Source organism: Mustela nigripes, chromosome X (genome assembly GCF_022355385.1).
Source record: "Mustela nigripes isolate SB6536 chromosome X, MUSNIG.SB6536, whole genome shotgun sequence".
Lineage (NCBI taxonomy): Eukaryota > Metazoa > Chordata > Mammalia > Carnivora > Mustelidae > Mustela > Mustela nigripes.
In genome coordinates, this window is record NC_081575.1 from 80997936 (window position 1) to 81025392 (window position 27457).

A 27457-nucleotide genomic window follows, 5' to 3' on the forward strand; every position below is an offset into this window, starting at 1 on the left:
ACCCCTGAAGCAAATAATTCATTATATGTTAATAATTTTAAAAAATATTATGTGCCCCTTCACCCAAAAAATACAAAAACACTAATTCAAAGGGATACACACACCCTTATGTTTATTGCAGCATTACTTACAATAGCCAAACTATGGAAGCAATGCAAGTGTCCATCAATAGATGAGTGGATAAAGAAGATGTGGTATGTATACACACTGAAATATTATACAGCCATGAAAAAGAATGAAATCTTGCCATTTGCAATAACATGGATGGAGCCAGAAAATATGATGCTAAGTGAAGTAAGTCCATCCAAAAAAGACAAATACCATATGATCTAGCTCATATGTGGAATTTAAGAAACAAAACAGAAGAGTAAAGGAAAAAAAGAGAAAGACAAACCAAGAAACAGACTCTTAACTACAGAAAATAAACTAATGGTTACAAGAGGGGAGGTGAGTTGGGGGCATGGTTGAAATAGGTGATGGGGATTAAAGAGTACACTTATGATGAATAAAATAATATTTTTAAAAAAAACAAAAAATATATGTATATGCCTGCACCACACCCCCACAATTCTGTTTGGATAATATGGGATGGGACCTGGGTATCTGTGATTCTATGATCCATGCACTAGAAGTGTGCCCCTAAAACAGAGGACTACCACTTGAAATGGAGGAATAATATACACACAAATATTAACAGTGGTTCTGAGTTGTGGGATCACAGGTAATTATATTACTTTCCTATGACGAATGTGAATTTTTGTGCAATAAAAATAACAACAAAGGCTTTTTAAAAAAAGATTCAGTTCCTCAGGGTTGCTGGGGGTGGGGGGGATAGGATGGCAGAGTGATGGACAATGGTGAGGGTATGTGCTATGGTGAGTGCTGTGAATTTGTGTAAGACTGACAATTCACAGACTTGTACCCATGAAACAAATAATACATTATGTTAATAAATAAATAAAACTAAATTAAATTTTTAAAAAATTCAGTACATCATTCCAGCTAGTAGAGATATTTCATCTGATATCCATTTATTTCCTGTCCCTACTCCTAGTCTCATGCCATGCAATATTTGATGAGTTTATCTTTTCTGTTATCATTTACATCACTAATAAAAATGTTGATTAGAACAAAGTCCACTGGCAATCTTCTAGAAATCTCCTTCTAGCTTAATAATGATCAGCAATCTCTGGGATCAGTTTCACTTACGTAAGATCTACCCAAATTCTACTCTTTTTAAAAAGATTTATTTATTTATTTATTTATTTGAGAGGGTCAGGGAAAGAGGGGCAGAGGGAGGAAAGAAAGAGACAATCTCAAGCAGACTCCCCACTGAACATGGAGCCCAGTGCAGGGCTTGATCTCACTTCCCTGAGATCATGACCTAATCCAAAACCAAGAGTTGGACACTCAACTGACAGAGCCACCCAGGCACCCCCTCAAATTATGCTCTTATCTACTTCATTATTCTTCATTATTTCCATAAGATGAGAGGCATTTTCATGCTTTACTGATATCCAAATATATCATGTCTACTACATTTTCCTGGTCTTTTACTTCAAAGTGACCCTGAACCACCCCTCTCAAACTCTATAAAGGATATTAGACTATATTACCTTTTCTTCCTAATTATGTAGCTAAGACTCTTCTGGGCATAGCCTATGCCTTATATTTTCTTGCAAATGCCACAGCAAGCCACTCGATTTCATTCATTCAACAAATATGTATTGATACTCCACTATGTGCCAGGTACTATTCTGGACTCTCCTTCCTTCATGTAAAAGGATAACTAAGTACTCATAGCAATATTCCCTCAACATCCAACTCCAGGCAAATAGCTACCTGCCGTGTCTGGTCCTGCCATGTCTGCCACACTGTCCTTCCTATCACCAATCTCACCCAAAACTTGAAAGGCTTTGTCACTGATCCCTATCCAAATCATGAAATAGACTTTGTAAAATTCTGATAATGATTGAACTACTGTACCATCATTGCCTTTTCTAGAAGTAGTGTCTCCTTCCACTGGGTTCTCACAGGATCTTATGTATAACATTCTTATAGTACCTAGGGTATTCTATTTTTTATTGTATTCATATGTCTGCATGTCTTATCTTGCCCCCTAGATCATAAGCTCCCTGAAGGCTCAACTCTGTAGGCCCAGAAAATTTTTACCATGCTTAGCATCTGGTGATACTGAATGAATAATCAGAAAAGAGCAGCCCCTTAAAGCACCAGTTGTCAGGCTTACCTGCACCTCTACCAGCCAGTCCACAAGAATGGCCCTCATGCAACTGCTGATGTCAGTCTGCCTGTTCATGTATTTTTTAAGTATGAACTTTTCCTGGCAGCAATAAAAAAAGAAATATTAATCCGTAAACTCTCTTTATAGTTCAAAAATTGTAATTTAAGAAAAAAAATACTTGCAACCAATATCTCAGAAAAAGAAATTGTCACAATGTAATTAACTTCTTCAGTTCTAACTCATTATTTTCAGCTGGTATCAGATTGGCTGGTATCAGCCAATCAAAGTCTCCTCTTCCAGACAAGTTCTAGTAATGCTTGGGAAATGGATGCACATCATATTCAAGCATCAGGGTAGATATGGAGGAGCCTAGGGGGACTATGGAATATGGACAGGAATATACCTATCAATAAATACCAAAGAGGTTCCACCCCTTCTTTGCAATTTAATCTAAAGTAGAGCAGTGCTTTGCAAACTTTAACACATATACCACCTGGGGATCTTTAAAATTCATATTCTAATTTAGAAGGCCTGGATGAGGCTAGATTTCTGCATTCCTAACAAGATCTCAAGTGAAACTGACACCACTGAGCTAAGGCCCATGCATGTAGTATAACAAAGTTATCTCTTACTTCCTCCAAGCTACGCCAGAAAAAAGTAAAGGATCTGGAGTCAGTTAATCAAATGTTATGTCTGTAGAGAGAAGACAAGATATTCATCCTCGCTCTTATGCATAGCCTGCTAAAATTTTAGTTGTTAGATAATCTTGGTCCCTCTGTTTCATTGAGAGAGAGAAAGAATGAGAGAGAGAAGAAAATTTGCCATCAATGAATTTTAGTGGTCAAGGAAACTGGCTGATTTTAAAGAGGAAGAAAGTGTCACCAGTTTGGAGAGTGATTTCACATATGTCACCAGAAACTTGCATAGAGAAGGGAAAAGATCTTTAAGAACAGCCACTCAGAAGACGACTACTATTTTTGTGTCTGAGATTGTCTCCTCAACAATTAGAGATGCAGACTTAATGGTCTTCAAGGTCATCAGACTTTTAGCCCATATTCCAGCTCTACCATATACTAGTTGTGTGATTCTGAGCAGTTTCTCCAATATATAAAAAGGAGATAATAATACCTACCATCATGAAGTTATTGGGAGAATTAAACAAGATAATGTCTATAAACACTTTAGCCCCAATGTCTAACTTATGGTAAGCTACCAGTAGACGTCAGTTGTTGCTGTTATTATTGTAATCATCATTATTACCTCCCCTTTCAACTTGCATTTTGAAGGATGGAATGATGAGGAAATGAGACCTAGAAACTGTTCCACTCCAACAGCCACCTACATACCTCTCTCTCCTTCATGTAACTGAAGATATCCTTGGCATATATGGGGTTGAAAAATGGATCACTGTAGTTATTGTCAATATCCTCCGATGCGGTTATCTGCTTGGAAATCACCAAAAAGATGTTAGAGGGAGAAAGATTCCAAAGAAGGCTTAGCACATACACATAAAGCATGCCCTCCTTTCTTCCCAGTGTCATCTTCTGCTAAGTTTCCTCAAGCCCCATATATCCTGGGCCACAACAGAGCACCCCCTTGGTCCTTCAATACTCATGCTGCTAAATGACCAAGAAATGTTTAATCCTTCTTGCACATGACTGCTCTGCCCTAGGAACTAGGCATCATTTTTACAGGTAAGCTCAAGACTCTCCAGGAAAAACACTCTTATTTTACTATTCCAACTTGTGTCATATATCTTCTTAGGTCACTTGTTTTGTCCCAATGCTTTGATCTAACCCAATTCATCTTCTTGGTAGCCTTTTCCTCCCTTCTACACTTCTACCCAGTTTGTTTTATCTACAAGAGGGGTATTTCTCCTCCTTTTTGCCAATCTCATTCCTTCATCCTTCCAATTTTCAACTTAAATACCAACCTCCTTGGGAGATGCTTCTGTGGGCTTTACTCATCTTTGACTGGAGTCTACTGTAATGCAGATTGCAATTACTAAGAAAGGTAGTTTACACACACACACACACACACACACACAAATATTCCAGATCCTTGTGGGTATTCCTGTAATAAATACTTTCTAATTGTTTGGGTGTATTTTAATTCCAATTGGAAAGTCAAGAGATCCCACAAGGCCAGCCTGATTTACTATAGCCTACTATATACAGATCAATTACTTAGGAAGGCAAAAAAAAATCTCTTTGCTAGCAGCTACCTACAGGACAACAAAGAACACATCATCTAATTTAAGAAGAAAGAGAAAGAATACCTCCTTCTGTGACTTCTTGCCCCAAGATGAAGAAGGCTTATTGAAACTAGATTCACAAGCACTGGATGTGCTTGTGGTATTGAACTTGCCCACACTGGACATGCCTGTTCTGGATTCAGGGGCTATGCTGGACACATGTGAGCTGGTTTCAGCCTGGAGGATCAGGAAATCTTTGAGAGAGTTATCTTCCTTTTGGGTGGTATTCTCTTGCAAGGCCAATGGCTCCTTTAGGGACAACTCCTTCCCAGTGGTGGGTTTCTCATCCAATGCAAATGTTTCCTTGACATGGAATGTCTCATTGAGGGTAGGTTTCTCCTGAAAAGGCTCCTTGAAGATGGTCTCCTTCCCACTGCTGGGCTTCTCCTGCAAGGCCAAGGGCCCCCACGGGGTAGCCTCTTCCTCAACTGTGGGATTCTCTTGCAAGGCCAAGGACTCCCTTGGGATGGTCTCCTCAATGCTGGGCTTCTGAAAAGCCAGTGGCTGCTTAATAAGGGACTCTTCATTGGTGATATTCTCTTGCAAGGCCAAATGCTTCTTCAATAGGAACACCTCCCCCGGAGCAATGGGTTTCTTCTTTAAAGATAACTGCTCCTCAGTGCTTGTTGCCACCTCAGTGGAGACTTCCTCCTTCAGAACTGATGGTTTATTTAAAAGAGATTCCTCTTCAGTAGTGCTTTTCTCCTGCAAGTCCAACAGCTCCTTCAAGGAATCCTCTTTGGTATCAGTCTTCTGCAAACCCAAAGCCTTCCAGAAGAGGGACTCATCTTTGTTGGTAGGTTTAGCATGCAATGAAAACGGCTCTGGAGAAAGAAATTCCTCCTCAGTAGTAGGCTTCTCCTCTAAAGTCAATAGTTCCTTAATATACAATTCTTCAGTGGTGGTCTTTTCTGGCAAGGCCAGTGGCTTAGTTGAGAGGGACGCCTCCTGCAGAGTGGTGTGCTTCTCTTTCAAAAGAGATGGATCCTGGAAGAGGAGCTCCTCTTCAGTTACAGACTTTTTATTAAAGGGCAATAGCTTCTTAAAGACTGACTCTTCTTCAGAGGTGGTGTCCTCTGAGACCAGTGGCTTCTTTAAGAGGGACATTCTCCCCTGAGTGATTTGCTTTTTCTTTAAAGATAACGGTGTCTTGGTAAGGATTGTCTCCTCAGTTGAAGACTTCTTCCTAAGTGACACTGGCTCCATAAAGAAAGAATCCTTATCTTTGCTAATCATATTCTGCAAGTCCAACAGTTCTTGGCAGATGGACATCATTATTTGACTGGCACACTTTTTCTTCTTTATAGATAAAGTTTCCTTGGTAGAGACCGCCTCATCTCTGATACCTTTCTTCCTAAAGGGAACTGGTTCTATAAGAAATTCATCTTCACCATCAACATTCTCCTGCAATGCCCCTGGCTTCTTCAAAAGAGCCACCTCCCCCTGCATGGTATGCTTGTCTTTGAACACAGGTGATTCCCTGACGAGAGACTCCTCCTCAGTGGTAGACTTATTTTTAAAGGACAAGGGCTCCTTAATGAGTGACTTCTCTCCAGAGGTGATCTGCAATACTAGTGGCATCTTCAAGTAGGACACCTTACCCTGACTGGTACACTTTTTCTTCTTTAAAGATAATGGCTTTACAGTGGGGATTGCCTCCTCAATGGTACGTTTCTTCTTAAAAGCCAAAGTCTCCTTTAAAAGTGACTCCTCCTCAGTTAGAGTCTTTTGCAAGGTCAAGGCCTTCTTCAAGATGGACACCTCCTCTTCCATGCTGTGTTTCTCTTGTAACATGGATGACTCATGGAAAAGGGACTCCTCAGTTGTGTCCTTCTTCTTAGAGGATTGTGGCTCCTTAATGAATGACTTCTCTCCAGATGTGGTCTTTTGCAATACTAATGGCTTCTTCAAGTGATACATCTTCCCCTGAATGGTACACTTCTTTACAGGTAATGACTTCTTGGTGGGATTTGTCTCCTTGGTAGTACATTTCTTCCTAAGGGACATTGGCTCCATAAGAAATTTATCCTTAGTGTCCTCCTCCTGCAATGCCTGTGGCTTCTTCAAGAGGACCACCTCCCCACTAGTGGTGTGCTTCTCTTGCAATGCAGATGGTTCCTGGAAGAGAGACTCCTTAGAGTTAGGCTTCTTTTTAAAAGATAATGGCTCTTTAATGAGTTTCTTCTCTCCAGAGATAGTCTTCTGCAATTCTAATGGCTTTTTCAAGTGATCCATCTGCCCTTGAATAGTACACTTCTTCTTTAAAGATAATGGCCTCAAGATGAAGCCTGCCTCCTTGCTGGTAGCTTTCTTATTGAAAGTCAGTGGCTCCTCAATGAGAGACTCCTCTTCAGAAGTGGTCTTCTGCAACACTAGTGGTTTCTTCATGTGAGACACTTTCCCCTGAGTGGTATACTTCTTCTTCTTTAAAGATAACACCTTCTTGATGGAAGTTGCCTCCTCTGTTTTAGGCTTCTTTCTAAAGTTTGTTGGCTCCATAATGAAGGAATTCTCTTCAAAAGTGATGTCCTGCAAAGCCAAGTCCCCCTGATATGTGCTCATCTTCTTTAAGGATAATGTTCCTTTGGTGATGTCTGCCTCCTCAGTCTTAAGCTTCTTCCCAAAAGTCATCGGCTCTACAACAAACTCATCATTGCTGTCAGCCTCCTCCTGTAAGGATGGTGGCCTGTCCATGAGGGGTATCTCCCCCTGATTTGTGGACTTTCTTAAAGAAAATGACCTGAAAAGGCTTGTGTCCTCAGTAATGAGTTCCTCTTTTAAAATCAATGGCTTTTTGAAAAATGATACCTCCTCAGTAGTGGTTGTTTTAGAGATGGTAGATATCTCCAGACTTAGTGGTTTCTCCATAATATTTGGTACCAGGGTAGTAGAAACTACTAGTGGTGAAGGTTCTGGCTTATAACTGTAAAGGAAACAATGTCTGAGTAAGAAGAATGTAGTTCCTAGAATCCCCACCAACCATCTCATCTTGTTGCTATATTTACCAAAGTTATAAAAGGGGAAAGGCTTCAACCTCAAGGGATAGATTAAAGGGTAAAAATCAAACGGTACCATAGAGAATCAACTAAGTAGCACCCTGTATAGTTTCTATGGCCTAGGTTCTCACACTTTTCTGAAAAATTTCCCCTAAAATCCATGTTGTGCTTTACTATATATGAATTATTTCCTTTATTTATATACAAAGTCTTTATTCTAAAACCACACTGTATGAGTTATTTGCTATTATATCAGTCTCCCTCAGTAGCTACATTTATTTATTTTTTTATTTTTATTTTTTTTTAAAGATTTTATTTATTTATCAGAGAGAGAGAGGGGGAGAGAGCGAGCACAGGCAGACAGAATGGCAGGCAGAGGCAGAGGGAGAAGCAGGCTCCCTGCTGAGCAAGGAGCCCGATGTGGGACTCGATCCCAGGATGCTGGGATCATGACCTGAGCCGAAGGCAGCTGCTTAACCAACTGAGCCACCCAGGCGTCCCCATTTATTTATCTTTGTCCATCAGCACCAGGCATCCGGTAAAATGTAGGCTGAAATTAATATTGTTTGAAGGCTTGTGAGAAAATTATAAGAGAGAGCTTAGGAAGGCTTAGAAAAGAAAGGTGGACTGGTACTTAATGTTGGTGGTATCTAACCACATCCCCTTCAACCTAAGCTATTCATGAGATACATTCCCAGTGGAGAAAATAAAAAGACCACAACGGACATTTGTTCACAAGGACCAGATTCAAAGCTTTGTTTTGAATAGGACTTCATGTCCAATTAGTAACTAACCTAGTGTGACCAAATCACTGGAGGACTAGAAATCAGAATAAGAGAGAATTTAAGGCAAATACAATCATCAGTCTGAACAAGAGTAAATGCCCCCCAAACTAGATATCATCTGATTCCATTTTTATGAAATGTCCAGAATAGACATAACCATAGAGGTATATCCATAAAAGAAAATAGATTGGTGGTTGCCTATGGCTGGAAAAGGGCAGGGAAGTGGGGTAGAATGAGAGGCTGGGAAAGGAAAGGGACTACTAATGGGGTCAGGCCTTTTTTTGGGGGTGGGGGTTGAAAAGTTATAAAATTAGATAGTGGTAATGGCTGTACAACCCCATATATATAATTTAAAAATCACTGTATTTTTTAAAGGAAGTGCCTAGAGAGGTTCCACAGTGCCTAGATAGATTCCAGGTCCCTCCTGGTGAGAACAGCCTTCAGATAACCTAGTTATGATAAAGAGTATGCCTTCTAGAGCTAAAATGCCTGGATTCAAATCCTGACTCCTCCACCTACTGGCTAGGTGACACTGGGCAAGTTAACTGTGCTTCACTTTTTTCGGCTATATAATGGGAATCGTATTACCTCCTTTATAGGGCTGTTGTGAAGATTTGATTAATATGCAATAAAAACATGTAAAACAAAGAACAGTTCAAAACTAAATGTATATCAATAAATCAGTTTAGCTAGATAAAATGGACAAATTCCTAAGAAGACACAAACTACCAAAACTGACTTTAAAATAAAATAGAAAATCTGAGTGGACTTATAACACAAAAATATTGAATTAATATAAAAACTACCCACAGAGAAAAGTCCAGGCCCAGAAGTTTTTGCTGGGGAAGTCTACCAAACATCTAAATCAATACCAGTTCCTCGTAAACCACCCCAAGAAATTGAAGATATAAGAACAGTTACCAACTCATTCTATGAAGCCAATATTACTCTGATACCAAAAACAAAGATATCACAAGAAAATTATAGTCTTGTATCTCTTAAAAATATAGGTGCAAAAGTCCTCCACAAAATACTAGCAAATCAAATCCAGCAACACATAAAAGTATTATGCACCATGACCAAGTGGGATTTGTCCCAGGAATACAAGATTAATTTAACATCCAAAATTCAATTCATGTATCAAACCATATTAATGGAATAGAAAACAAAAGCCACATGATCATCTCAATAGATTCAGAAAAATCATTTGACAAAATACAAAACCCTTTCATGATAAAGGAATTAATACACTAGGAATAGAAAAGAGATTCCTCAACTTCACAAAGGGCATCTATGAAAACCCAAAGCTTACATTGTACTTAATGGTGAGAGATGGGTGATTTCCCCCTAAGATCAGGGAAAAGACAGGATATCCAACTCTTCTTTAGAGGGTGGGAGAGTTGTAGTGTAGCAGTATATAACTCATATAGCATTGTTGATGCTTTAGGACAAAATCCCTCTATTCTCTGAATAAATTCCAAACTCTTAGCCATGATCTGCAAGGCCCTAGTGATCTGGCTCCTGTCTGCCTCTTCAAATCCAGCTCTTAAGAAACATTAGTATAGGAAATAGGTATTGAGTATCTATGATACCATAGATCTGGAGTGATCAGAGTAGGCTTCCCTGATAGAGTAACCAACTCTCTTTGTGACTGAGAGGGTTCTGGGGGTGCAAGAGTCTCAGTATTAAAACTGGGCAAATCTTAGGAAAACCAGAATAAGTCGGTCACCCAATTCTTAGAAGACAAGGATGTCAAACTCTTGATACTTCTATTCAACATAGTACTAGAGGTTCTAGCCAGGGCAACTAGGCAAAAAAATAAAACAAAAGGCCTCCAGATTGAAAAGGAAGAAGTAAAACTGTGTATTAGCAGATGATATAATTTACATATAGAAAATCCTAGGAATATACCCAAAAACTATTAGAACTAATATACAAGTTTAGCAAGGTTCCATGATACAAGATCAATATGCTAAAATCATATATATTCCTATATCCTTGAAATGAACAGTATGAAAAAGAAATTGGGAAAACAAACCCATTTACAACAGCATCGAGAAGAATAAAACATTTAGAAATAAATTCAACAAAAGAAGTACAAAACTTATATTCTGAAAACTACAAAAACGTTGCAAGAATTTAAAGGTCTAAATAAATGAAAAGACATCCCATGTTTGTGGGTTGGAGGAGTTAGTATTAAGATGGCAATACTCCCCAGACTGATTTACAGATTCAAGACAACTTCTGTAAACATCCCAGTGGAAACAGACAAGCTGATTCTAAAATTTGTAAGGAATTGCAAAGAACCAAGAATAGCCAAAACAGTCTTGAAAAAGAGGAACAAGTTGGAAGAGTCACACTTCCTAATTTCAAAATGCACTACAGAGCAACAACAGTCACGATATGTGGTACTGGCATAATGGCAGATGTGTAGATTGAAGGAATAAAATTGAGACTTCAGAAATAAACACTTTCATTTACAGTCATTTGATTTTTGACAAGGATGCCAAGATAATTTGGTGGAGAAAGATTAGTCTTTTTAACAAATAGTGCTGGGACAACTGGATATCTACATGTAAAACAATGAAGTTAGACCCCTAACACACACTAACAACAAAAATGAACTCAAAAGGAGTCAATAACCTAAAGAGCTAAAACTTTAAAGCTCTGCAAAGAAAATCTTAAATTTCTGTAACCTCTGATTTGGCAATGGTCTTTTATATAGAACACCAAAAGCAAAAGCATAAGGAACAAAGGAAAAAAATAAATTGAACTTCAACAAAATTAAAAACTTTTGTGCCTCAAAGGATACCAACAAGAAAATGAAAAGACAACTCACAGAACAGATGAAAATATTTGCAAATTACGTATCTGATCAGAGACATATAGCTAAAAAATATAAAGAACTCTTACAACTTAAAAATGAAAAGCTCAAAAACTAGATTATTTAAATGGGCAAATGATCTGAATAGATATTCCTCCAAAAGGTATGCAAAAGGCAATAAGCACATGAAGGATGCTCAATATCATTAGTCATCAGAAAAATGCAAATCTGGGGGCACGTGAGTGGCCCAGGTGGCTAAGCATCTGCCTTCAGCTTGGTCATGATCCCAGGGTCCTGGGATGGAGCCCCATATCAGGCTCCCTGCTCAGCTAGAAGCCTACTTGTCCCTCTCCCTCTGCCTGCAGCTCCCCCTGCCTATGCTCTCTCTGTCAAATAAATAAACAAAATTTTAAAAACCAAAAGAAAAATACAAATCTAAAGCAGTGAGATTCCACTTCACATCCATTAGAATGGCCATGATAAAAAAAAAATAGTAAGGGTTGGCAAGGTTGTATAAAATTGGAAACCCTCATACAGTGTTAGTAGGAATGTAAAATAGTGTCACCACTATGGAATACAGTTTGGTAGCTCCTCATTGAGATCAACACAGAATTACCATATGACCCAACAATTACATTCCTAGGTATATACACAAAATTATCGAAAATAGGTGTTCAAAAAAAAACTCGTACACAAATATTCATAGCCACATTATTCACAATAAGCAAAAGGTCGAAACAATCCAAATGTCCACCAACTGAAGAATGGATAAGGAAAGTAAAGTATATTCACACAATGGGATATTATTGGTCCACAAAAAGTAATGAAACCTGAAACAATGTGAATGAAGCTTGAAAACACTATACTAAATGAAAAAAGCTAGACACATAAGACCACACATTGCATAATTCCATTTATATGAAATGCCCAGAATAGGCAAAGCTATAGAAACAGAAACAAGGTTAGTGATTGCCTAGAGCTGGGAAGGATGGGGGAATTGAGAGGTGGTAGCTAAAGATATTGGTTGAAGGGGTTTTTTGTTGTTGTTTTGGGGTTTTGGGGTTTTTTTTTGATTTATGAAAATGTTCTAAAATTCATTGTGGTGATGGCTACATAACTTCAAATATACTGAAAGCTTTCAGTACATAATGTGTGAACTATACACATTAAATGGAAGAATTGTATGGTATGTAAATTATATCTCAACAAAGCTGTTGGCAAAAAAAGCCCACTTAGAAAAATGTGTGATTATAGTGAGCTCTCAATAAATGTCAGCCACTAGTTCTAGTGTTATTAATTAAGATCCCTTCCACTGAACCCTAAATGAAGGCAAGAATGTTTATGGTACTTTGTAAGGATTTCCCTGCTGAAGTCAGAATTATAAAAGAAAATCAGAAGAAAATAATTCAGGGAATTAAAGTCAAAATACACATAGAAATCCCAGGAATTTCATTTCAGCAAAAAACTAAGTAGGGATAAATGCTATCTGGTTTGATTTCTTTTGGCTAGATAATTAGAAAAGTGTCTTGTAGACCTACCATGTTAATTTCCTGGAATTCCCCAACTTTTTCTCTTACCCTTTGGAACCCATGCTTAATCCTACCATAGCTAACTAGCTAATTTATTCTTTTCTTTCCTGAAAGTAATTCCCACCAGGATGAGGAGAGGTTATAGAAAAGACTCACTTCACCCTCTAACTCTTCTTCTAATAAGTTTTCCTAGAGGTAAATCCTTTTTCTAACCCAAATGAAAGTACTCATATCTACTTGCAGAACCTGTGAACAGATCCCTGCAACATCTGGAAAACATGGGTTTTTGGCCTAGAGAGATAGTAATTTCTCTCCAGTAACAAGGGACAAACCTCTCCCAAAAGCTTCTAATGAGATAAGCAGACTGGCAAGCTATCAGCCAGCTGCTGAGTATCCCCTGGAAAATTGCCACCGCAATCTCAAGCACAGACTAGCTCAAACAGGGACTGAATTACTAAAAGAAAGAAAAGATGAGCACTAGACTTTTTGGCAAACTTCCCAATGACAACGGCTCCTTCAATATGCACATGCCATGGAAAGAGAGAGAAGAGGCCCATAACACTTCAGCAAGCACATCTGGGCTCACCGCAGCACCTAAGGGTTAGTGTGGCAATCACCACTATGGCTCACTAAGCATGTTCTCAGTGGAGGACAACAGGAGGTCAAAAGATGTCACATACTCTTCTTTACCGTCTAAAAATACTACCATCTGAGTCTCTTCTTACTCACCTTTCCTTATTCAGCTCATTGTTTTTGGCCAACCCAAGAGCAGGTGTGTTCCCTTTTATCTTCTTGGAAACATCCTTAACAAACTCCTTATTGGCTTCCTTCTTGAGCTGGGCAGGCTGAATTTGAGAAGCCTGCAAAAAACATGGGAGGCGGGGGAGAAAGAAGCAAGGAAATCTAGAGAACCACAAATTACCTAATAGGTAGCACTTATAGGAAAGTTTTGAACCACATCCCCACCTTGGACACTTCATTTGGGTGTTCCCAGGAGTAATAATCAAAACATCCCACAACCAGTGTGGCACTAGTGCCAACCAATCAAAATGGAAGCTAGCAATATAGTAGTACTGCTACATATTAGCCAAATAGCAGCCTGAAGTGATTCCAAGATACACAGAATGTAGTTCTGATCTCCATGTCAGGTATACTGGCTGAAAAAGTCCCCAAAAGATGTTTTGTTAATATCACATTCTACTTTGACTCCATGAGACATTTACAGGGGAGAAAATGTAACATAACTGGCTTTGCTACCTGGGTTTACCAAGATTGACTAGCTTTTCAGGGTAGGCCTCTAAGACAACACTACCTGTGAAATATCTATCCCATCATTGAGGGGATTTTTTTTTATTTATTTTCAGCATAACAGTATTCATTGTTTTTGCACCACACCCAGTGCTCCATGCAATCCCTGCCCTCTCTAATACCCCCCACCTGGTTCCCCCAACCTCCCAACCCCCCACTGCTTCAAACCCCTCAGATTGTTTTGAGTCCACAGTCTCTCATGGTTCATCTCCCCTTCCAATTTCCCTCAACTCCCTTCTCCTCTCCATCTCCCCTTGTCCTCCATGTTATTTGCTATGCTCCACAAATAAGTGAAACCATATGATAATTGACTCTCTCTGCTTGACTTATTTCACTCAGCATAATCTCTTCCAGTCCCGTCCATGTTGATACAAAAGTTGGGTATTCGTCCTTTCTGATGGAGGCACAATACTCCATAGTGTATACGGACCACATCTTCCTTATCCATTCGTCTGTTGAAGGGCATCTTGGTTCCTTCCACAGTTTGACGATTTTTATTTAACATGGGGCTTTGGGGAGCTCCACCATAAACTCTAATCATAACAAATTCTATCAAATAGTAAAAGAGATCATGAGATTTTGAATAATACCAGTAAAAATGGAATATAATTAGGTTCGGTTTGTTTCATTTAAAAGTTATGGCTTTAAAATGAAACAAACTGAACCTAATTATATTCCAAACAAATACTATAATCACACTAAGGGATAAAGAAAAAGAAAACAGAAGAAAAAACAAGAAACAACTAATCCAAGTTAACACAGTTTTTGACTATATACCCTCAACATACACATCCTCAATCAGGATGGGTTTGTGGTGTGGCAGAGAATATTGCAAATAAATGTGGAACTCTTTTTAAAAGAGTTATTTATTTATTTATTTGTCAGAGAGAGAGAGAGAGAGCACAAGCAAGGAGAGCTGCAGGCAGATGGAGAAGCAGGCTCCCCACTGAGCAAGGAGCCGGATGCAGGACTCATCCCAGGATCCTGGGATCATGGCCTGAGCCAAAGGCAGACACCCACCTGATGCCACCCAGGTGTCCCAAATCTGGAACTCTTTTTAACAGGTTTATTATGGTGGTATGGATGAAGTAATTTTGAAATCCTTTTAGTTGTGTTACAGTACTGAGTAAATGTGTTGATGTCCTCATTGTAGAAGAAGGAACATACAAATATGGATTGGGGAATGCCAGGAAAAACCCTGTGTACTGGAATGGGAGCTGTGTACATTCATGATTTCTTAAGTAGGTATATGTATGTATACATCTGAGTATATGGGTATATGTATAAATGTGTGTACATCTGTGTATATAGATATATATATATGTATGTTTAAGTACACAATATGTATATGTGTATATAAAGATTTGGTTTAGACAAAAATCATAAATGGATGCTAAATCTAGGGGAAATTTTGATGAAGAGTAAATTATTTGCAGGCTCTTAAGAGTGTATCACCACTTATTAGCTGCAAGAGGAAAAAAAATAAACAGTACTATACAGTGGGAACCAGATAATATCCTGACTGGGTGACTAAAATTTAATATCACCAGTGAGAGACAGATGGACATCATGTGCCTCCAAATGTGATATCCTACAAAGGACAGAGTATCACCTATACAGAATCCCAACCAAGAATGTGTAACATCAATCTAGTCACATGGGAACATCAGACAAACACAAAATGAGGAGTGGCCTATTTTTAAAAGGGTGTCCAGAGGTACCTAAGTTGCTGAGTTGGTTAAGCATCTGCCTTCAGCTCAGGCCATGATTTGGGGGTCCTGGGACTGAGACCAAAGTTGGGCTCCCTGCTCAGCAGGGAGCCTGCTTCTCCCTTTCCCTTTGTGCATGCTTTCTCTCTTCCCTCAAATAAATAAGTAAAACTTTAAATATAAATAAAAGGGTGTTTAAAAGGGACTGTATTTTTCAAAAATGGTAATGTCAAACAAAGACAGGCTATGGAAACTTTCCAGATTAAAAGCAGCTAGAGACTCTGAAAATAATAATACATTATACATTAATTAATTGAATTTAAATTTTAAAAAGAATACATACACATTTTTTTAGAAGCAGCTAATGAAATGAGAAGTAAATGATACTACACTGGATCCTCTACTGGAGGGTAAAAGTACTTACAACATTGACCTTATAAGGTCAACTGAAAAAACTGGACTATGGATAATAGATTATATAAAAATAATGTATCAATGTAAATTTATAAAGTTGTTAACAGTACTGTGGTTATATAAAACAATTTCTCAGGGGCACCTGAGTAGCTCAGTCAGTTGGGGGTCTCTTAGTTTCAGTTCAAGTCATGATCTCAGGGTAACAAGATGTGGGCTCCATGCTCAGCAGGGAATCTGCTTGAGATCCTCTCTCTCCCCCTCCTCTTGCTCCTCCCCCTGCTTGCAGTTGCGCACTTGCTCTCTCTCTCTCTCTCTCAAATAAATAAATAATTTTTTTAAAAAAGACAATTTCTCTGAGAAAATATACACTGAAGTACTTAGGGGTAAAAAGCCATGATATATGTAAGCAAATGGGATAAAATGTTAACTACAGGTTAATCTAGGTGAAGAGTATACGTATATCATTTGTACTACTACTTATTTTTGCAAATTTTTGTAACCTTGAAATTATTTCTAAATGAAATATTTAAAAATATGTCTTCGTATCATCAGATCATAATAAGTAACTGCAATCCAACAGGGAGTTCTTTCTTAGATCCTCAAGTCATCCTCTACTTCTCAAATAGTTTGGCACTGTTTTCATTTTAACTTCTTACCTAAAGTTTTACAAACTCCCTATATGTGCAACTGAGATTCAGAATTAGAAAAGAATTGCCTTCTCAGCAGGAGAGATAAGACCCCAACACCCAGGGTGAAATTCTCAACTTGCCATATGTGAAGGTTCAAAGCACTAATAATCTCAGATCTAACTAAACTCAAGGGTAGGGGACCCTAATCTGAACTTCCTTACAACTGTTTGACCAAAAAAATAAGAAAGTTGTGTCCTACTGACACAAAATCATTTAAGTAAATGTGGATATAGACCCTATCTCTTTGTCTACTGAGGACCAGCTCTTATACATCAAAAGTTTTTCCCATGCTGGAATGATAAAGGCGAGGGAAAGAAAAACACAGATTAATTAAAACAGATAAACTCTTTGGCATGCCAGGACTTTACTGGTGAATGCTGAGGAAAAAAAAAAAAAACAGATGTGTGGACATGGAGACTTAGTATACTGACAGGAATACAAACAGGAAGAAGCAAATAATCATAGAAGGAATCTTCAAAATTCAGAAAGAAAGGAGCCCACACCTTCAAATAGATGAGCTCAGACATCTGCAGAAATACCCAGTCCTAGGAAGGGCTTAGGCACATTGTAGTGATGGGACTTTTTTAGGAAAATACCAAAGACCATTCAAGGTTACCAAAATGAATCTTCAAAACTTGAATGCAAAAGGGAATTGGACTGAGTTTCTGAAAAGCTAGAGGCAGAGCTACTGCTCAGAGATGCCTGGCTTCTCCCACTTCCACCCTGGATACAGATGTGGCCTAACAGATAATTGCACTGAGTTGGAGAACCAGAAGGGCTCTGGATGATATCTGCATGTATTTCCTATTAGCTTGTGTTTGTTCTTTATGAATGGCAATATAAACTTCATGGAAAAAAAAAAGGACTGAGACATAGCAAGAAATCACCTCTTATGCTGTGAGAACTTGCTTTGCACAGTATCACCGCTCTTCCATCAGGGACTCTGGGGGTCAAGGGAAGCCACACCAACATGAGCTGCATCTGCTTCAGATTTGTGTGGCTACCTTATTTCAGCCAAGTTTCTAGATCCATGGTGAAATAAGTCAGGAAACAAATCTAGCGTTACAGGTCTGTGTGGAAAGGGTCTCTTTCAACCAAGCCACAGTAAATCTGAAATGATTCAGAAAGCTGTAACCCAATCATAAATGTTCTAATCTGTATGGGGAAGAGACAATGTTAGTACAAAGGTGGTCCCATAGCAGCATCTAAAGAGCAGAGATCCAAAGAAGAGAACTTTGCCAATGCTTATCCAATCCTGCTCAAGGGGGTAAATTATTTTCTAGTAGATACAAGTATTCTGGTAGCTACAGAGGGACACCCTACTATGGAGGGCAGGAATAGCTCACTGGGGTTCTCTCTATCCTAGATGAAACAGACTTCAAAAACAACATTGGGCAAGTCCTGATCTGTAGACATAATTATGGTATCTACATTACAGAAATAAAAGAGAATTAAGGGAGTTGATACAGGAAAAAGTGCTTAGAATAGTGCCAGGCACCTGGTAAACCCTCAGTAGTCATCCGTTATTATTTTCTAAAACCAAAGATTACCTTTGGCCCAATTCTACATTCAATTAGTAACAGTTTAACTATCAGTGCTGGGTTTTGCTGGTATCTTAATAATACCAGAAGTGAGTAAACTCAACAATCCTCTTCAAAATTGAGTTTCTCAAATCTCCACATTGAAGACCAGATCATGGAACAGTAGTCCTCAATGGTTCTGTACATCAGGGGGCATTTTTGATTGTCACTGTGAATGGGATGCTGCCGGAATTTAATGCCAGGAGCCAGAGATACTGTGGCTGAGGACAGTCCTACATAATAGAAAAACTATTGCACCAAATGCCCATAGTGCTTGAATTGATAAACACTGCCTTGAACTACAATATATCCATCAAGATACTTATCTCCAAGGCCTAGACAGCTAGTTGAGCCATGACTGGACTTAATATAAGTGCAAGATCCCTTATATTTATATACAATTATATACAATTTTGTATTTGATAATCACTCTGTCTGCTGCTTCCAGAAAGTTCAACAAATTAATACAGATGGTATGTGCCAACAAAAAAGCTCCTGCAGTTCTAAAATTGGATCATTTATTCCAAGTAAAATTGGCTCTCAACATTCTAGAGAGGGTCAGTGTCGGTAACCCAGAATGATCCCTTAAGGAAGAGGTTATCTCAGCCATATGCAAAACCATAGCAGGGGGCTGGACTAGGGTACTCACATTGGTGAGATCTTCAAAAGCTGATCTCTTTTTGCATCGTCTCTTAGGTGAAGATGAAGAAATCTTTGCTTGGTAATTCTCCCCTCTCTAAAAAAGTAAAAGAGGTAAATGAGAATCTCTAATAATGAATACTTTTCAGGGGCTTTGGGTCATCTTTGGAGCTCAGGGGAAACTCCAGAATCTCCAAGCAACTAGAGATGTATATAATAAACCCCAAAAAACTACAACAAAAGGAAATTTTGGCACTCACTGCTGCTTAGAGAGTCTCTAAAGGAAGTAATCATTGATCATGGGGACAAAATTAGCATGATGATATTCAGTGTAACCCCTAGAATGAGCAAAATGGCTTGGTAAAGTTTTTCCTCTTAGTTCTCTCATCTTTATGGTTATCCGATCCAAAATTAACAACCACCATCACCACCCTGCCATTCCTAGTCATCCCTTTAATATGGATGCTCTCAAGTAAATCTGTTCAGTAATGTAACAAATATTTAAGTATCTCTTGTGTTAAGTATTTAAGATATTCCCAATAAGGACAATAACACACATACCTAGATACTGGTCCAGGATCACCTCTTTACTAGCTGTTGACCTTGGACAAATCGCTTACTCTTTCAGGCCCAATTTGCTTATCAGTAAAATTGAAATGATAACCTTATTTGAGGATCAAATGAGAGAATATGTGTTTTTTATAGTCTGTATAGAGGTGCTTGGCTGGCCTAAATTTTGTATTTTGAGAAAGGAGTTTGGTAATCCATATTAACCTTTAATTGTCAGTGTCTATGAAGGAGAGGTAGTGGACGGGAAGAGAGGTGAATATTTTGGAGCAAAGGGGGCTTTCTTTCTGGGTATTGTTTATCTGTGCATGCCTTACCCAACTCCCAAATGAATAAGATCATTTCTGTGGGGCTACAGGTTAGGGTAAATCACACTGTAGGGCTCTTCTACTCTCTAATAGTTTTTCTTTGGTGAAAGCCTCCAAAGTATCAAATTTCTTCTATGAAATGAGAATCCTGACCTACTTAGATCAGAGAGTTGCTATGATGTGAAGCAGAGCATTAGGGTCACACCATCTTTTGCTCTGTTTTTCATCATGAAAAACATGATGAAACAGTTAATACGTAACACAGTAAGTGATCAGAAAGTTTAGTGAATTGGATTCATAGTACAATAGACCAATCTAGCATAGCAGAGAAATCCTGAAAGAGCCGAGAAGAATTACTTCTGTTTTCTAACTGATTAAGCTAAGAAATCAGTAAATTATTAGTCTTTCATCTAGTTCATGATAAATAATCCTAGTGGAAATAATTAGCAAAAATAAAATATTTGGTGGTTACACAAATCTCACAAATAAACTAAGAAATACACTGTCAATCTGCTATCCAACTCCCACTTAATATTACCAGTATAAATAATCAGCCCCAAATAAAATTCACAGGTAAATGTGAACTCAATAAAACTTAGATTTATAAAATGTGCCCCTAGAAAGCTGGACTTGGAAAAATAACTGCCACAAAACAAAACTTATGGCAGAACTCTAATCAGCAAATTCGAGATGGCCAAAAATCTGATCAAATCTTTCTTGCCAAATTTATATATAAAAAAATTTAGCTCCTCCATGAAAATCATTTTAGTAAAATAAAAAATGAAAATGATTAGAAAATGTTTACCTATGCTGAGAGAAAACCAGTCAAGGAAATTAAATTGGCTTAATGATGTTTGCTCCAGGAAATACTCCCTTAATGACAATTCATCAGTCTTAGTAAAACTCTGATTAACATATGTACGGTGACAAACAAAGTCAGAATGACAGTGTCAAACTATCTACAAGGTCAAAAAAAACATCAAAATGGACACCTTCTTCAAACTTAATAGCTATAAAAAGCATAATAATACATTTGTTGACCTAATCTTCATAGTCTCCCCAGGATGCACCAAGCAGTCTCCTGGGAAGGTACTTTGAGCATCTCCCAGAAATTAAGAGTATAGACTGTGATCATTAATGAGAGCTGAGTATTGTTTGCTTTTGAAGGACACCCTTCATTTCAGCTATGCATTTGTGGAAAAGGAGAGTTCACACGTAGAAACCAAGTCCTAATTTGCTAGTCTTCTTAAACTACAAGAGCTACCACTCCTTCCCAATTTCTCAGATTAAACAACACAGATTCAGAAAGATTTAGGGGTGAGGATAGGGACTCAACCAAAACAGGAAGAAGCTACTCCCAGCACTGTTGGGAGAGACAGTGTGCTCTAACCTTTTCAGACTGGCCATGATCACTGGGCACAATTTTGCTGGACTGCGATTTCTTAGTCTCAGGGTTGGAGCTTTGGGAAGGTAGTGGCAGTGGCATCTTTCACAGGTTCAGCAGTGTCTCTCCAAGATAGGGCTGCAATCAGAAAGGGACTCTTTAAACACCATTCACCAGAAACACTGCCAAACTCTCTGAAAACTCCTGAGAATACATATACTTTGAGTTGGGCAGATCTGTGTTTAAATCTTAGTTCTACCACAATTAACCTTAGGCAAGTGACAAACTCCTCGGGCTTCAGTTATCTCATCTGTAAAATGGAGAAAAGTATACCTACCTCTGCAGGGCACTGTTCAAATTAAACAAGACACTCTATCTAAAAAGCCCTGCACAGTGCCTGTCATCCTCTGTGGGCACTGGAACTGTGGCCTGCCTCCTAGTTTAGGCCGGGGAACACTGGGAACACATCACATGAGTGTTATGCATTAAAAATGATCAAGAACATGCAGATCAAATAATATAGAAGAGAGCTGGAAGGGTTAATGTTCTTTAAAAGGCATAGGGTCCTGGCACAGCAATACAATGAAGCTACAGAGAAGATGCTAGAACACACCACGAACATACACATATGTCTGATAGGTCAGAGTATTCAAAGACTGCATTCAACCAAAAGAAACCGCAATCTGGTTCCAGAGATACCTGGTAGGGAAAAAAAATTCAAAAGATGAGATAACAATAGAAGGAATTAACTTATTGAGAATCACGTGACATAAAAATTTAACTGTCATTACAGCCCTTGAGAGAGTCCTATCTTTGTCCCATCTAGGTGGGGGACCTCATTCTACATTCTTTAAGGTTCTTTTTTGTGAGTCCTCAATAGTTAGGATCCACCTAGGTGTCTTTCGAGCAAATGCCATTATTAGGAGGAATCGGTTTTTGAATATACAAGAGACCCCTCCCACTCCGATGCAACTGCCCTTCCAAACTCACCCACATTCAATCTCCAAATTCAAATGCATTTGACAAAGAACAGGCTCATCTAAGCAAGACCCTAAAGCAATGCAACAAGTTTACCATTCTGTACCAGGTATTTCCAGCAATGGTGATATTAATGCAAATAAATCATGTATCTTATCCTATAAGTAGTCACATGCACAACTCTAAATGTAACATTAAAATGTGGTAAATGATTTAATAAAAGTAAATAAAAAGTATTAGAGAAACACAATGGAAAGTTAATAATCTTCTTGGGGAAACGGGTGGGAGAAGGCTTCATAGCAGAGGTTATACATAATCTAGACTTAAATGACAAAGAGGTTCCCAAGTAGAGTGGGGAGCTTTCCCGGAAAAGAAAGTCTTCGCTCAAGCTGAGGCTTGAACATGCTGAGCACAGCAGGTGCAGGGACACCCCAGCTGTCTGGAGTGTGGAATATAAAGAATGTAATTAGGGACGAGTTAGAAAGGGGCTGAATGCTAGGCTGGGGCCAGGCTGGTGAGAAAGGGAAGCAGAGAAGACTGCAGCTTGAGGAAAAGGTTTAAGAAAGAAGAAAGGCTGATTTTGGATGAAGTATTAAACATTTTGTCAGTCAAGAAAAGTCAGTACAAGTCTGTGCCTTTACATTTATTACCTCAGTTGATCCTCACAATAAAACTGGGAGGGTACACAATACAAATACAGTTCTTTTCCATTTTAGAGGCCTCGATGTGTTAAGGGACTTACTACACAGGACAAACTATTAAGCAGCATAGATCCCCCAGCTCTTTCCAGGGCTCTTCATAAAAATACCAGGAAGTCTCTCCAATCATACTCAAAAGCACTCCAAAACAGTCCAGGGTCCAAAGCGAACGGCTGCATTGTAGTAGTGTAAGAAGACAAAATGAACATATTTTTTTAAGAAGCAACTGGATTTCTAAACCAGACAACTTAGCATCTTTGAGCCTTAATTTTCTCATTTGCAATAGAGGAATACCACCACTTACTTGCTGACGCAGAAGTAAATGTGTATGTGCAAAACTTAACCCATAGTAGGCCCTCAAAATAAGTGGTGAATCTTACTTTCCCTCTCTTCGCCCAAATCCAAACCTATTTTCCATCTCATCTTTCAAAACTCAGCCAAGCAGCAATAAAGCCAAATTGGGTGCACCCACCCTTAACTGCGCTCTATGAAAACCACTTGCCCTGCTGTTATTATTCACACCTCGGACTATTTTTTTATGGATGACCAAAGACTCGTGTTCTGAAACTTTTATCTTTCAAGGGGAAAGAAAAAATAGAACTCAGCAGGCTAGAAAACTTTCAGCTGATGATATCACAGGGTAAGTAAACCTCAGAGAGAATAAGCTTATTCAGATGATATTCATACACCACCGTCATTTTCCCCGACACTGATCACTTGCTTTGGGGGGCACGCACAGTGACTTAAGTAACTCATTTCTCTGACATTAGGAAGGAGGAGAGGATTGACACCACTAAAAACAAGCTTTCATTAAGGGACATTCAGCAGAACATTCTTGACTTCTACCACCTACAGAACGGGCTGTTACTTGGATGAGAAAATTATAATCCTTTTCATTTTCCAGACTTTCCATCTTCCACACGTATACACTGATAAGTGTGGGAGACTCCACTGAGCACCCCAGGACTGGTGCTAAAACCCAAAGAGGGGCAAGTGGGCTCATTTAGAAGCCCAGTTGCTTAGACTCCAAAACTATAGATCAAGACAGTCTACAGGAAACAATAGCAACTTCATTTTATATCTAAAAGCAGGTTACAGATAGCAAGACACTGGGGAGAGAATGCAGCATGGTGTCCATGAAAGCAGCACTGGGCTGGGAAGAATGCCTAGGATCTAGCTCTGACTCTACCCCTGGCTGGAGGGATGACGCTAGGCAAGTCCCTTTTCCCTCTCTAGGCCTTTGTTTCCCCACCTAAGAAAATGAGACAATGGGACCAAAGGAGTCACCTAGCTATTCAAACCATGGTCAACAGACCAGCAACATTAGCATCACCTGGGAGCTTGTTAGCAATTTAAAATCCCAAGCCCCAAGCTAGACCTACCAAATCTAAAAATGCAAGTTAACAGTATCCCCTAGGTGATTTGTATGTACTTCAAAGTTTAAGAAGCACTGTTCTAGGGTCCTTTGACCTCTGACATTCTAGGATCCTAAGTGGACCAAAGCACAAAGCAGTGGAAAAGCCCAGAGCTGCAACGGTTGAAGTAGGGAATAGAAGAGAGCCAGGGGAGATAAAAGCGACAACAAGAGAGAGAGAGCACACGTTTCCATCCTCCTTCATACCCTCCGACCTGTAATTCAAAAGACGTCCCGCAAGTAGCACAGACTTAAATACCTCCCGTGGATGAAACTGATCCTCTACACTTGCACTTGTGAAAAGACTTTTTTGTAAATGTACTCTGATTCAGGCATGTTGTACTGTTCGCTCGGTCTGAAAGCTAGGACACAATCTCCTTTCTTTTGCCATCTCACCCTCGAAAACACACTCCCTGCCCAACTTCGCGCAAACTGCTGACTGACAGCAGAACAAAACAAAGGTTTAATGGCAGGGATGCCTTGCCTGCCGGCGAGAGAAGACAGCGTGTTAACAAGGCGCTGGAGTGGTGCTCAGGCATCAACCCGCTTGTGACAGGGCCGGACATTCGAGCGGGCAATATAAGCTCAAACGCGCCTACCTCACACCGAGACTGAGGGCAGAACAGGAAATATCCCGGACGCATTCCTAGACCAGGAGAGGCCCGGGAAATGAACGGAGCTCCGTGTTGTAGCGACCTGAGTCCTTCTCCACCTGGCCTGTGCTCGCTCCAGTCTGCCCAGTAGCGAATTTTGAAAATTACAGCCCCAGCAGGAAGCGCGGTGGTGATTGGTCAGCAGGGGGGCCAATCAGAGAGCACAGCTGGGGTGTCTGCTCTCCTAGCAAGGAGGGGCGGGGCTGGGTATTTTTAAATTGAGTTCTGCAGCTAATAGACTTCGCATTGGGGCGTGGTTTCGAGTACAATTGGTTGAACCCGGCAGGGCTGACCAGCCGAGTACTGGGTCGATTTAAAGAGGCGTTTTTATTTAAATAATCCTGTTGGAGGATGGGTGTGAGAGTGGCTGCAAAATGCAGATTCAGACCGATTAAAACATTAATATTAATAAACCTCTGTAGAGTTAAATGTTAACTCCTGCTGGCTTCACAGATCACCTTGTGAGGGAAGCAGGGCAGTAATTATTGCCCCTCTTTTATGGATAAGCATCCAAAGTGAAGTAGAGCTAATAGTAGCTAGCATTAATTTACCACTACCTCTGTGCTAAACGTTATAAATTTTTATTGTTTTAAGTCCTATCCAAAAAGATAGGTACTTTCATTAGTGCCATTTTACAGATAACAAAATTGTAGCTTGCTCACCGCCCAATATTACAAACCTGCGTTGTGGCAAAGCCAGTATTAAAACTCAGATATCCTCATTCATTTCACTCATCCATTCATTCATTCATCCATTCATCCATTCATCCATTCATTCATCCAACAGTTATTGAGCACCTGCTTTGTTCTAGGAAACAAAAAAAACTATATATGACTAATTGACAGAAGACTTGAAGAATTAATAGCCCTGCCCTATCCTCTGAAGATGCAAAGAGTAAATGGAGATACCAGGGATAAAAATCTAGGACTTGGTGCATATACAGCAGCTAGCTGTATATGCTCCACCACTAAACTACATCCCTGTCTTTACTATCAGCCCATTCCCCTTTTAGTATCTCACAGCTTTACATTAAAGGTAGAATATTCACATGATCCCAAGCCCTCTTCTCTTTTTAATTTCCCTAGGTTATCTCACCCAGATCCACGACTTTAAATATCATCTAAAACCTGAACTCCAAATTCATAAATCCAACTGATTACGATACATCTCCACTTGGATGTCTGATAGACACTTCAAACTCAGTTATGTTCACAATGCTTACCAAATCTGATCCTTCTTCCAATATCTCCCATTTCAAAAACTGGTACCACATCAAACTTGTTAATCAAGCCAGAAACCTGGGAATCATCCTCAATTCAAACTCTCTTCCATCACCTTACCTTCCCATATCCAATCCTTCAGCAAGTCCTATTGATTCTACCTTAAAACTATACCTTACATCCATCCACTTCTCTCCACCTCCACTGCCACCACAGTCTCTCATCTGGACCACTGTCAAGATCCTCCAAGCTGTTCTCCACCTTTCCAATCTTGATCTTCTCTAATGTAAATACAAGATCGATCTTTAAAAAAAGAAAAGAAAAATTATATCATCTTTCTCTCATGCTTTAGTGGTTTCCCACAGAATTTAATATCCAAACTCCTTACTCTTATCTATAAGGCCTTGTCTATATCATCAACCTCATCTCATACACTCTTTCTTTTTCACTACATTCCAGCCATAATGGTCTTCTTTCAAAGCTTTCAATATAATAAAATCCTTCTCCTCAGGGTCTTTGTACATGATGTTCCTACTGCCTGAAACATTCTTCCCTCCATTCTTTAAATTACTTTTTTTCTGATGCTTCAAGTTTCAGCTTAATTGCCCCCTCTTCAGAGAGGCCTTCCCTGACCATGTAATCTACAGTAGGATTCTCCTCCCACTCCTTTATACTGTATTTCAGCCCCTACATTTATTTTAGAGTAATTACTATTATTTGTAATTTTTAATCTATCTCTTCATCCAAGAATGCAAGGTCCTTACATAGAGAGTATTATGTTAAGTGAAGTAAATCCTACAGAGAAAGACAAATACCTTATGATTTCACAGATATGTGGAATCTAAAAAACATAACAAATGAAAAAACCAAAAAACTCATAAATAAAGATGTGGTATATATATACAATGGAATATTACTCAGCCATCAGAAAGGATGAATACTCACCATTTGTATTAACATAGATGGAACTGGAGGAGATTATGCTAAGTGAAATAAGTCAAGCAGAGACAGACGATTATCATGTGGTTTCACTCATATGTGGAATATAAGGAATAGGGCAGAGGACCATAGGGGAAGGGAGGGAACACTGAATGGGAAGAGGTCAGAGAGGGAATCAAACCATGAGAGACTCTGGACTCTGGGAAACAAACTAAGGGTTACAGAAGGGAGAAGGTTAGGGGGAGGGGATAACAGGGTAAGGGGTATTAAGGAAGTGTTGTGACAAGCACTGGGTGTTATGCAAAACTAATGAATCATTAAACACTA

At 39.1% G+C, this 27457-nt stretch overlaps 1 protein-coding gene across 2 annotated transcripts in view; it reads right to left on the minus strand.

The window, feature by feature from the left end:
* Nucleotides 1-25053, minus strand: part of CCNB3 (cyclin B3) — a 49875-nt gene extending 24822 nt beyond the window's left edge. Inside the window, exons 1-7 of one of the 2 annotated variants that reach the window (XM_059386191.1) lie at nt 24918-25053; nt 21235-21366; nt 18980-19066; nt 13360-13490; nt 4521-7419; nt 3589-3684; nt 2249-2341 (exon numbers count right to left, since the gene is read on the minus strand). In XM_059386191.1, coding sequence (XP_059242174.1) covers nt 2249-2341; nt 3589-3684; nt 4521-7419; nt 13360-13490; nt 18980-19066; nt 21235-21330 — 3402 coding nt within the window. In that variant the 5' untranslated portion in view covers nt 21331-21366; nt 24918-25053. Of the gene's footprint in view, nt 1-2248; nt 2342-3588; nt 3688-4520; nt 7420-13359; nt 13491-18979; nt 19067-21234; nt 21367-24917 lie in introns of both variants that reach the window. The other variant, XM_059386190.1, reaches the window with a different exon arrangement.
* Nucleotides 25054-27457: the final 2404 nt, after the last annotated feature.